Source organism: Prunus persica, chromosome G6 (assembly GCF_000346465.2).
Source record: "Prunus persica cultivar Lovell chromosome G6, Prunus_persica_NCBIv2, whole genome shotgun sequence".
In the NCBI taxonomy this organism is placed as follows: Eukaryota; Viridiplantae; Streptophyta; class Magnoliopsida; order Rosales; family Rosaceae; genus Prunus; species Prunus persica.
The window spans coordinates 5,078,669-5,091,053 of NC_034014.1; the positions used below are offsets into that span (position 1 = coordinate 5,078,669).

The window sequence follows — 12,385 nt, forward strand, 5'->3', positions numbered from 1 at the left end:
AGGAAGACAGAAGGAAAGAGAAAATAGTTAGGTGAGGGGTAGGGATTGTAATTTCAGATACCAAAGAGGACATGACGTGGAATTCGTTGGCGGTTAGTTTCTTGCGCTGGCGCGTGTGTTCTTCTGCTTTAATGACGTCCTGGCACGCGTTCATTATTTTTTGAAACGTTTTCTTTTTATATTGAAAAAAGGAAATTCAAGAAGATGGAAGAGTAATTATTTTTTCCCCACCAAAAATTTTAAATTATTTTTTATTGATGGAGAGGAGTATTCGAATTGATTCTAAGGGCATCTACAATAGGTAGGATCAATGCAATTTTATTGTTTGAAAGTGAACTAAAATAGTAGAATCTCACTTGCAATGGTGTGATTTAGTTCATCACAATAGTTGATAAAGGGTGCTATGTGATGAATCCTTTATTGCAACTAGCCTCTCTGCACGCGCTTCCGCGCTTGCGAGATGTTTTTTTTTTAAAATAAGTAAATTTATTTTAGAATTAAAAAAGATAATGGGTAGTTATAGGATCCATTATCTGCTTTTTCTTTTTCTTTTAATTTTTTTAAATATGAAAAAGTGTGAATTTACCATATTATCCTCATTTAATTAATAATTTGAATTCTTAATGTTTGCATTAACCAAGGACATTTTCTGGTATTTTGAATGTTTCACTATTATCTGCTTTTTGCTTTATATATACTAGCCTCTCTGCACGCGCTTTCGCGCATGCGAGAGGTTTTTTTTTTAAAAAAATGTAAATTTATTTTAGAATTAAAAAAGATAATGGATATTTGTGTTCCATAAAAATAGAACCCATTATCTGAATTTTCTTTTAATTTTAATTTTTTTAATACGAAAAATTGTGAATTTACCATATTATCCTTATTTAATTAATAATTTCAATTCTTAATGTTTGCATTAACCAAGGGCATTTTCTGGTATTTTGAATGTTTCACCATTCTCTACCTTTTGCTTTATATATATAGATATAGATTACAATAGGCTAACTATGGAACCTTCATGCCAATTAAAAATAGAAAAAATACAATAATTGATGCATTATGCCACAAAAGCAATTAAAGATCTCTCTCTCTCTCTCTCTCTCTCTCTCTCTCTCTCTTTTAAAATAGAAAAAACGATAGTAATTATTGATGAAACATATTAAAGTACAAAGCCATAAAAGAGCCAAAATGGATAAGACATCTCTAATGACCAAATACAACAACATGTTAATTTGATATGGTGAGAATTAAGCCTAAACCAACAAATACTCAACCCCTGATTCAGAATCTCGAAGGACTCGTACTCAGACTAACAATACATCTTCACCATGCAATGGTAGAAACGATAGATCTATATTGCAAACAAAATACAACAAACTCCTAAAGAGTTATTGAGAATTAAAATAAAAAGTGTAGCAAACTCCTAAAGAGTAATAGACTTAAAACAAGAAACAGGATACAGCTCCACATCCTCTCCGGCAACCGAAGAAATCCATAATGTCATACCGGTTAAACCTCAACCCACACAAACCGGTAACTTTCATTATTATAATTCCAAACACTTAACTGGAGCCAAAATCATATATATGTGGGCCAAAAGCAGCAACTAAATCATGATGACAATGGTGTTTCGCGATGTTTGCTTTCACATCACATACAAACCAGCATTGCAACTGTTACTACCTCTACTGACGTCGACACTGCTGCCTTTGCCTGGATAGATAGCACCACTGGTAACTCTTATTACAGCCAAGCAAAAAACACCTAAACCAAAAAACCATGCAACTAAATTTGTAGACATAAACAACAAAAACAAAGAACAAAACCAATATCCACGGGAAAGGAAAGTTAAGGAAAGAGGAGAAGAAAAAAAAAGGAATACATAGAAAGAGAGGGGTTGCGAGGGAAGAGATGAGGAAGAAAGGGGTGAGATGGGAGGAGGGGCAGATGCCACCCTTCTCCCCCTCCCCCCTTCCTTTGTGCGGTGCTAAAGGATGGGGGGCTATGGTTTTTTGGTTTATGAGAGGAGTCTCAAAAAAATAAAGAAATGAGGAATGAATATTTCAATGGTATAATTTTTAATTTTATTAAAATTTTCCATTTTATTTATTTGAGTATGTAAAAAAAAACATTTAAGTATATATAAATATTGTCTCTAAAAAAAATATAAATATTGATGAAGCTATTCAACTGTACCATTGCAAGTAAAACTGCATTTCAATTGAATAGATGCCAAAGTAGTTCAATTTACTGAACTATTGCATTGAACTATTGAACAACCATTGTGGATGCTCTTAGTAGCAATTCTCATGGAACAAAAGATACATATGAAAATTAATTTTATCTTTACTAACTTGGAATCAAAATGAGCACATGATAAAAGATTACACGAACAATCACAAATATTGATAAAAATATTTCGGTGTGCAATTGTTTTTTTATTTTTTGTAAAGACGATATTCTAAATTAACACGTTTATTGACAAGTAATGAGAATGATTTCCATTCATAAGGAATCATTAAATACACAGGTCCCACCTAAAAATCCTTAATCAAATACCCCAATGAATAGAAATCAGATCAACTACCTTCTCCTAGTTGATCAGATTTCCATAGCATATTTATCATATTTCATTTATTCCCATATCTAAACGCCATAACTAAGTTATGAAGAGAAATCAAACTTGGGTGGTGGGTGGTGGGTGGTGGGCACATTGCCATAACTAAGTGATCCAATCTATTCGATATTGTGTCGCTAGGTTTTTTATTTTTATTTTTAATCAATGCTAGAGTGCATTTTGATTATTGTAATCCTTATTATTTCATGTGACATTAGTATAATTTTCCCTTGATTTTATGAGAAAAATATATTTCAAAATACAAAAATGAAATTGGGCCGTCTAAGTCCGTTAAGTCCAAGCCCAGCAAAGGTCTTTTCTACTGCTTACAGTTTGGGAGAATCGCGGTCGTATTGGTTGCCTCATGATTTTGGTTTTGGTTTTTTGGAACAATTTGGACTCTTGTGATCACGTGGGAAGCAAAAGAAGCAGCAGCAGCAGCAGCAGCAATATATTTACAACACAATCAAATCTCAGACAAATCCAAATCGTCTCAGATCTACAGCGAAGCTCCTTCAGTTTTCTATAGAATAATTTACTGATATACTTTTCAAATTTAATTACTGTTAACCCTCTCTCTCTCTCTCTCTCTCTCTCTCTCTCTCCGCCCAATCCCAAAACCCTAACGAGCTCTGATCTTCACGCAAAAGCCACCTACCACATCACTCTGCAACTCCGGAAGCGCGCACACACTCAATTTAGTTGAGATTTGCGTCGATTGTTATTGTTTTGAATACAAATTTGTGATCCTTTAAAGCATGAAAGAAGGGAAATCAGTGAAATTGAACGGTCAACTGCAGCAGCAGCAGCAGCAGCACCAGAACGGTCACTTGTCTCCGTTCAAATTCGCCAAGTTGTTGGATCCAGAAGCCTCATGGGACAAGGTACTTCACCTTTCCCTTATTTGATCACTGTGATTTGTTTGGTTGCCGAGAAAGTATAACAACAAATCTTGGGTTCCTTCCGATTGCTTGTTTCTTTGTTTGGGTATATAATGTAGCAGTGGAAGTTGTAATGGGGTGTCGAGATTTTTGGAATTGAAAGGGAAATATTGAAGCAGAAACTGTTACGGTGACTTAGAAGCATCTGATTGGTTCATTAACTCTTTTTCTTCACTCATTTTATATTTTAGCTTAAGTTTTTTTACTGTCTTGTTAGTTGTTAGGTAGTAATTTGGATTTACTTTGTGTATGTGTGTAGGATCAATTGGGAGATGTCTTGCATTGGATTCGACAAGCAATGGCCCTTGTATGTGGGCTACTATGGGGTGCGATACCGTTGGTTGGAGGCATATGGTTCATCATGTAAGTTGATGGTTCGACACCTTCTTCATTGCTTGACATAGTTGCCATTTGCTTGAACCATCATCAGTTCATGTTTCTAATCACTAATCAGCTCATTTAACGAATCTTTGATGCAAATGCTATTACCTGGGTGTAAATTGTTATTGTAATTTTGTTGCCAAATTTCATAGGCTCAAAACCAGAGTTTTTATGTGGCATAGCCTATAAGTTTTCTGTTTGAAGTCTTAGACCCAAAGAGTGCCACCTCAAGTTTTCATTTAAATAGTGGAGGAATTCGTTTGGTGCATTTCTTATGGAGATTTGTTATGTGGTGAGTGAGTCAGAATCTGATTCTAGCTCAAAACAGAGATGAGGATTGGAATATTATATCTGGGCATGCACTTTAAGGAGCATCTTTAGAAGATGTTTTAAAAGCTTGTCAAATAAGTTAACAGAAGAGTGTTATGTATTTAAATATAACTTGAAAAGAGAGTAGGCATAGTACTCAATCTCCTGTGGAAAGCAGGGCATTGTTGCAAGCCAATATTTGATAACCTAGAAACTTTAAGGTCTGTTTTAGAAAGTCAAAATAAAAGATGTGAATAAAAGAAGGAAAGCACCAAGCATTCCATTAGGAACTTTCCCCAATAGAATTATTATTGTTAAGATAATATTTAGAAATCAGTATTGAATGGACTTTAAAACTCGTTTGGGGATGCCCAGTCTTTGAATTGTCAAAGATATCAGAAATTATGCTGAAACTTATATTCTTTAGGTGCTACTTTCAAACCATAAAACAATTCATTCAAGATTCCTGTTGAATCACAAGGGTGGATAGCTTTAGTTACTTATCATTCTCTGGAATCTTAATAGTCTATATAAACACTGGTGGATTCTATTTTTGTAAAGTTTCTTTCCATACATATTAAAAGTGGAACTGATTAACTATTGAAGTCTTACCTGCTTTGGGGATGTCTGAAGTAGGCACATGATGTCACATAGCAGATACAGCTGCTACTGTATTGAAATAAAGGCTAGGAGAGTTACCTAATTAAACTAAGTGTTAAATTAAAAATCACATTGCTTGATATGGTCTTGACCCTACCGAGTTCAACTGCAAAGATGGATCATTCCTTGAATTGCTTCTGTAATATTGTAGTTCTCTAAGAGAAATGGATGCCTATACTTTAAAGGAAGTCGGTGTAGACAGTTTTCAATTTACTGTTACCAACTTGATGGCTATTTGCAGTCATGTAATCATACTATTTAGATTTATGTGGCAACTAGCGGCTGAGTTTCAGGCCAAGAGAAAATAACTTATGCCTGAGTTGGATGTCTTTGCTTCCTACCTACTGTTTTTAGAAGTATTATTTGATGGTTTTGTATTTTCATTAGCTATTGCTTCCAATGTCTTATAGCATTACTGTAAAATATTTTGTTCATCTCTAGTGGTGTGGACATTTTTTCACAGTTTTCTGGTCATATCTACCGGAATTATATATGGCTATTACGCAATGATACTAAATGTTGATGAAGAAGACTTTGGTGGCCATGGAGCTCTCCTCCAAGAGGGGCTTTTCGCTTCTATAACTCTTTTTCTGGTAATTTGACATTTTTTTATTGCCCTCTTTTCCCCTTGAGAAATCACCTTTTCATATAAATCCAGATTTATGGGGTTTCTTTTGGTCTTTGACCTTATGCTCATTTCCTCTCTTTCTGTTTTGTAGCTTGCCTGGATTCTAGTATACAGCTTGGGACACTTCTGATTGGATATTTATTCAATTCCGCTATCATTTCTATCCCCAGTGGTGTTCAGCAATAGGACTTGGTTGCATGAAGAGTGATAACCTTGGATACGATTAAAGTTTCCTTAGAAGTTTGCTCGTTTCTTTATGGTTAACATTATGAATATGAGCATGAACATTCTAGCATCTTATTATGGTGAATGGATGTTTCAGTCAGTGTTCCTTCATAAACATCCACGCAATGTAGCAATGTATGGCCTGCAAAACCGATGATAATCAAAATTGTTTTTGGTAGCCTCTAATAAAATTACCTGCAAGCCTTATTCTTGTAGACTAAGCGCACAATAATTTTTGGCTGTCAAGCAAGATATTCTGTTTCCGCAAAGCATAATTTAGGGTCCCAGGTGAATTTTTGAGTGTGACACCACATGAATGGAATGTATTACCAATTAATACTCTTCGTTTTAAAGGTTTACAGGATTTTTGAGCTTCTATTAACTGCAGCAAGTTGTGATGTAATAGTGCAAATGGAATGTCTTTTGCTTTGAGAATCGGATCAGTCATTTTCTGAATTGCTTCACAAATAGCATGTACTTGTAACACCAATTTGAAATTTGAAAGGCAGGCATACATATGCCGTTGAACGCATATTTGGGTGTGAAATTTTAGGTCTTTCTTTTGAACATAGAGACTCGTACATGACCTTGTGCCCCAGCTACAACCCTAATTAGATGTAGGGTAATGTTCTCTTATCAAATTATCTATCATGTCATGTTAATTCAGACTACACATCCAAATAAGATTTTAGGTAATCAATAATTCAGATTTACAATTTGACAACATAATATTTGAGATTGTACTCAAACAAACATTTCCATAATATAGAACTCTATACTTAACTGTCCAATGAAGAATGACAATAACTTGAAGAAATACATTTCCTTGACCTAGAGAGACAACCTATAGAACTGATCCTATTGAGGTAAGATTGAGCTAGTTTTATTACAATAAAATTTGGAAAAAGGAGGACTGGAAAGAATTGTCCTACTGTACATAAGCTTTGAAATGCATTTGTATTGGGATTTGGGACTTGGGAGACAAATTATAGCCGTCTTTGCAATCTGCTTCTGCCTCGTGAAACCAGATAGATACTGCCATATACCCATCTTCTACCTAGTGGTGAAATGGATTTCTGCACAAAAATTACTCCAATGTGAGGCAAAACTTGTATTTTAAAAGATTATATTCTATCAAATAGCAACGGAACATGTAACCTTTGATCCTCCTATATTCATTCAGTAATCAGAGAGCCTATAATCATTTCATAAAGTTAAGAAAGAGGAAATGTGAACAGAGCAATGGTTTGATTTGAGCAGTTTTAACACCATAACGAGGGGAAGGTGACAATTTGCAGAAAATGAGAAAGTGAGGCCATTTAAAACAATAGCTCACAACACGTAAGATAAGCGAACGTGATAAGAGCAATGCTATATATACCACATTGCTTACATAAGTGGGAAATGTGTCGATCATATTTCACTACAAAGGGTAGTTTCCAATCCAGTTCAACTACCTCTTACAGAACCCATTTCGTAATAAGGTTCTGGATGAGTAAATCACTGGTACTTCCTTTGGCATTGTAATATTTGCTTCTAGATCTTTATAAAATATGAACAAATTTAAACATGGGGATTTTATGGTGTGAGAGAGAGAGAGAGAGAAGAAATTAAGTTACCTCAACCTTGGTACGGAACTCTAACAAGCATTCACATACATGACAATTTGCTCTATGTGGGGAGTTAGATTGATTGGATTTCACAAATGCAAACACCTGCAGAGAGATGCTATTGAAATCCGTAACAATGGATAAATCACAAATTAGAATTAAAAAAACAGTTATTAGAATTCTCAGACTGATAAAATCTGTCATGATCAACTGACCTCCTCCCCACAATTTGGGCATGCCCCTTTTAGCGCCACCAAGTCATTCCTCCACAAGCCTTCAAGTACTTTAACTGTGAGAAAGACCACTTATAAAAACGCTGACATTTGAACAAATCATAATAATATAGAAAAATTACACATTTTCCTAATGATGATTTTCAATTTCCTAGACTTCACATAGAGAGCTTACAAGAATTTGACATTATATCCAATATTCCATTTGGAAGAAAAGAAAAAGAAAAAAAAAAAAAAATCCCAAAACAATTGAAATTCTTAAAATACTTTAGAGGAGAATGGATGCAGTTTAACTTACCAGAAGCTGATGCAATTGGATAACCGATGACAGAACCCAATGCCATGAAGAGAATGGCATTTAGCATGGAAAAAGCAAACGCTTGGTTTATATAAGAAAATCCTGGATTAAAAGCCTCTTGATAAGCTAGGCCAACAGTGTAAACCATGGGCACAAGACACGCTGAACTGCCAAAAGCAAGAAAGAGGATCCATATGCTTGCTAATGCAAAAACCTGTGATAAATCTTCCTGCCCTACATCCATGTCACTCAATATTCAGGCAGAGAAAGAAAGAAAGAAACCAGTTTTCCTATTCAATAAATAACATAGTATAGATGGTAGCATTAAAGACTGCATTTTGGTTTACAAACTAATGTGGCAGTTAATGATTGAGTTGCCTGTCCTATGAACACAGAACACAATGGTGATGCTAGCAATAGTCGCCCATGCATCAGTGGACGGTTGTCAACCATTGATGTATTCGGGTTCCACAGTGGGTCTCATGGACATACAACAATGCTGACGATCGTCCAAACACGTGAGCAACTAAAAAAAAACGCTCAACTAAAATTCATAGAACTTATTAAAGAAATAGCACTACTCAAGATGGTGAAATACGAACACCCTGAATCCCATAACATATCACTAGCTAACAGATTTTATGCTTATTTAACCAAATGAGTGAGAAGCCCAATTACCCAAGCACTTTTAGAGCATAGTTTCACCTCCATTTCCTCTATATTTTCTGGTTTCTAAGCAATAAGTCTGAATTTTGATATGGGTCTCACTGACAAGCAGCACTGAAAAGGTCAATAAAAATCAATTACCTCAGCATCGGCATAAGTTGACTGTCGCCTCAGACTGCAACGAGGGTATTTCACAACGCATTTCGATCCATACCATCTTAGCTTCAGCTGTTTTCCAATCAATTGTAAGATTTGCATACAAATTCCGGAGATGAAACTATGAACTTATAAGTGCAACATACCTCTACTCTATCAAACATATCATCAACTATCAAAGGGTCACCACTGTAATACGCATCACGTGCCTGCCACATGTACCAACCCAATTTGACATTTTCATTCAAAAAGAAATGATCTTTATTTTTACGGAAGAACAAAGAGGAGAGAGAGGGCTTACTTGACGGTAGAGGGCTTCAAGGGTTTCTTTGCTGGCGGTTTCAATTGGGCCGACGTAGATACAGTATGGCCCCTCGGCGAGCTCATCGCGAGTCGTTGGATAGTTACTGCTCGAAGAGATTCGAACGGAAAATAGAGCTCCGTTTCTAGGGTTCCTGGAAAGTTCGGGTACTGTGGACCCAATTATGTGCGGAGTGAAGGAGGAGTTCGCGGCAGCCATGAAACTCAAGTGTGAAGGGTAAAGCTCAAGTAAGCGGTTAGGAGATACCAAGGGAGAGAGAAAGTGTGTTTCGTCCACGGAAATGGTTTTGGCGCGTAAATATCTAGTTGGTTGATTGGTTGTGGTTTAAGGTCAGAATGAGGAAGAGAATAACATGATTGCCTCTCTTCCTCAGAATATCAGGAGATATGCGACGTCGTTTTCACACAAGAAAATAACAAATTAAAATGTTAAAATGTAAAATTGTTTGCGTCTGCCGGGAGTCGAACCCGGGTCTATTGCTTGGAAGGCAATTATCCTAACCGTTGGACTACAAACGCTGGCTTGTGAATGTCATTTCAGAGACAATATATTAACAATGTGTATTGTTACATGTTAGAGAGGAGGGGGGTGGGAATTAATATATATTTTTTGGTGTCTACAATCTTACCTTAAATCGAGAATATATAAGTCCACGACATTCACGTGATAAGTGTTATAGATACAAGAGGTAATACTCTTGATGACACAACAGATTCTCTCATTATGTATAGTGTGTTTTGGTATATTCTATAATAGTCAAGATAATAGTTTGGATGAAATGGTCATCAATGACCATGAAAATCCATTAGATCAAATCATGGATCTGAATATCATGTATGGTCACAGGTAATCATGTGATCAATGATAATTAGGATCCTTCCCTTATAAGGACAAAATGATTCCATCAATGGAGGGTAAACAATAATAAGAATTTCAAAGTTGAAGCCCACACCAATAATTTTGTGAGAGAAAAGAAATGCCCCTACAAAAGAAAGGAAAAGAAAAAGTCTGTTTGCATAGAACAACAAACTAGTTTACCTTTTTACTTTTTCTTTGTCTACAACTACAAATTAATCCTGCATCTTTTTTCTGCTGTCTAAGGCATTTACATTTTACCCCTTTCAAAGAAAGGATCCCATTCATGTTCCTCCACTGTCCCAAACAGATTGTATTTCCAGCTCACTTTTTCTGCATAATCAAAACTTGTGTTCTTCCCCTCTCTCATGTCCCTCCTGATTGTGTCTACTCTTTCAAGAACCCCTTTAACTACAATATCAAATGCATCCTCAAGAGTCTCCAATCTAGAACTTGGGTCTGCATATATCACTTTTGGTATCAGTTTTATAACGCCTTCTCTCATTTCCACAACTTTTTGTCTTGGAATTCTTTGCAGGATGCTCTCAATGCTGACCCTCCCATTCTTTATGTCAAATGCCGATATAAACACGGAGTATTTGGTGTAGTCTCTTCGTAAATGCCACAGATATTGGACGTAGGCTGAACCGGGATGAAAGAACACCGGAATACAACCAGCCAGAATCGAATCGAAAATTGATCTCCTAGTTAAAGAATCACCCGGAGGCTGTAAGCAGAACACAGAACCTTGAAACATTTTCATCACAAACACCGGCTTGTGGCACTTGTCTGGACCAGAAGTGCATTCTAGCAACTTGCATTTCCTCCTTGCAGCCCTACACTGGTCAATGATTTCGTTTCGGATTGAGCTTTGAAGATTAGGCCTGGGGCCACCGGCAAATGAGAACAGAATGCGCCTTCTCTGCCTCCTCATTCTGTTCTGCCATTGAAACACCTCATTGTCCTTTGAAGGGTGAAAATATGTTGGATATGGTATGGCAAAGTCATTACTATTCCAAGGGCTTGATTCAATTGTCAACATGGTCATGTTCTTTGATTCAGGTAAGAGCATGAGCTTGTTACCCCACTCCGAATCAGTGTCGGTCCATCTCCTAAAATCCCAAGTAATTCTTCCTGCCACCATAAAATGATCTCTACCCCACATTTTGTTCCACTCTGGTTTTTCTCTCAGCCACTTGACAATTTCAAGTGAACCAGAATCTCTCATAGACATGTTGGAACCCCAGAGGTACCGCGCCACGTCTAGGCCGGCATAATAAGGTACAAAGATTGCCGAAGCTTGGGATGAGTCTTTTGTCAAACAGTTGTATTGCTTCATTCTGTTGTGGAATATGACCTCTAACAAGAACTGGTTTGTAGAAAACCAACCAGTATTTGAGTAGACTCTCTCGAAATTCGGAAGATGGGGGCCAAGACCAGAGTTTGATGCAAAATCACACATATTAGTCCAATTGCTAAGTGAACCACATTTCTGCAGCAAGTCCTTGTAAAATTTGCTAGGGATGTCATGGACATAAATGTATTTACCTAAGCATGAATCAGAGTTAGATTTAATCCTTTGATCTATATATTTCCCTGGATCAACAGCCTCAACCAAATTCTTATCAGATTGAGCCTCATTCTCAATAAGATCACGTGCCTGATCATTATGGTCATCAGGCTCTAATTCCTTCTTAGAAACCGAATGTTGCCCGAAAACATCTTTGGTTCTCAAATTAAAATCCCCACTTTGATCATTGAAAACAACATTAATATGATGCCCTTCATCTCTCAATTTGGTGCTACTACTTTCCGTAATTTCTTTAGGCAAAGAAACAGAATCAACAGAACCAGAATCTTTGGTGACATTGACAGCAATGCCGGGGTTGTGATTGCCTAACAGGTCAATCAGGTTCTTCCCCACCATGAATTGTGAGTGATATACGCAAAGCAATAAAAACCACAATACAAATGAGGCACATACAAACCAGGATTGGTTGCGGCATGCTGCAATCGTCATGAAAGGCCTTCCCATATCATCACGAAAGGCCCTCATTCGCAACTTTCTTCGATTAATCGTCGTAATTGTCTCCCTTATTTTAGTGTTGGATCAATGAGAATTAGAAAAGCTCAATGCAACATGTGACAGAGCAAATAAATGGAACCAACCCATGTTGCTTTGAAGAAAACCCAAGAGAAAAATCAGAACATTTAATCTTGCTTGATTGAAGAAGATGAACATGTTTATTATGGAATCAGAGGCACGAAATTAAAATGCATGGGGTTGGAAAAGGTATGCATGGGTTGCTGGAGAAGCAATTAGTCTCAGGATTTCTTTGGAAAATGGATCGAAAGAGAGAGAAAGGAAGAACGAGATCAAATGGAGGAAGTTGTTAAGCAATTCAAAGGCAACTTTGTAACATTCTAAATATTACCTTGCTGCTATGTATGTATCTGTTTGGAGAATCACAAAGGGCTTAAATT

General features: G+C 36.5%; 3 protein-coding genes and 1 non-coding gene across 5 annotated transcripts; 1 reads left to right on the forward strand and 3 right to left on the reverse strand.

Annotated features, from left to right (window-relative positions):
• On the forward strand, nucleotides 3,013-6,098 carry LOC18774345 (uncharacterized protein C20orf24 homolog). Its single transcript, XM_007206078.2, has 4 exons — nucleotides 3,013-3,501; nucleotides 3,818-3,921; nucleotides 5,372-5,501; nucleotides 5,628-6,098. The coding sequence occupies exons 1-4, from the start codon at nucleotides 3,376-3,378 to the stop codon at nucleotides 5,664-5,666; spliced, it is 399 nt and encodes a 132-aa protein (XP_007206140.1). The 5' UTR covers nucleotides 3,013-3,375; the 3' UTR covers nucleotides 5,667-6,098.
• Nucleotides 6,345-9,367, reverse strand: LOC18773059 (PGR5-like protein 1B, chloroplastic). 2 transcript variants are annotated; one of them, XM_007205688.2, is made up of 7 exons: nucleotides 9,026-9,364; nucleotides 8,871-8,933; nucleotides 8,710-8,796; nucleotides 7,903-8,131; nucleotides 7,587-7,660; nucleotides 7,381-7,476; nucleotides 6,345-6,837 (listed from the first exon to the last, which is right to left on the reverse strand). In XM_007205688.2, exons 1-7 carry the CDS (start codon nucleotides 9,242-9,244, stop codon nucleotides 6,748-6,750), a joined length of 858 nt encoding a protein of 285 aa, XP_007205750.2. In that variant the 5' UTR covers nucleotides 9,245-9,364; the 3' UTR covers nucleotides 6,345-6,747. The 2 variants fall into 2 exon arrangements, 1 of the variants encoding a protein (XP_007205750.2); XR_002272114.1 differs by having other exon boundaries at nucleotides 6,728-6,837; nucleotides 7,381-7,489; nucleotides 9,026-9,367.
• On the reverse strand, nucleotides 9,493-9,564 carry TRNAG-UCC. Its single transcript has one exon. It is a non-coding gene; the product is annotated as a tRNA-Gly (tRNA).
• Nucleotides 9,921-11,828, reverse strand: LOC18772702 (probable xyloglucan galactosyltransferase GT11). Its single transcript, XM_007208164.2, has one exon. It carries the CDS (start codon nucleotides 11,826-11,828, stop codon nucleotides 10,152-10,154), a length of 1,677 nt encoding a protein of 558 aa, XP_007208226.2. The 3' UTR covers nucleotides 9,921-10,151.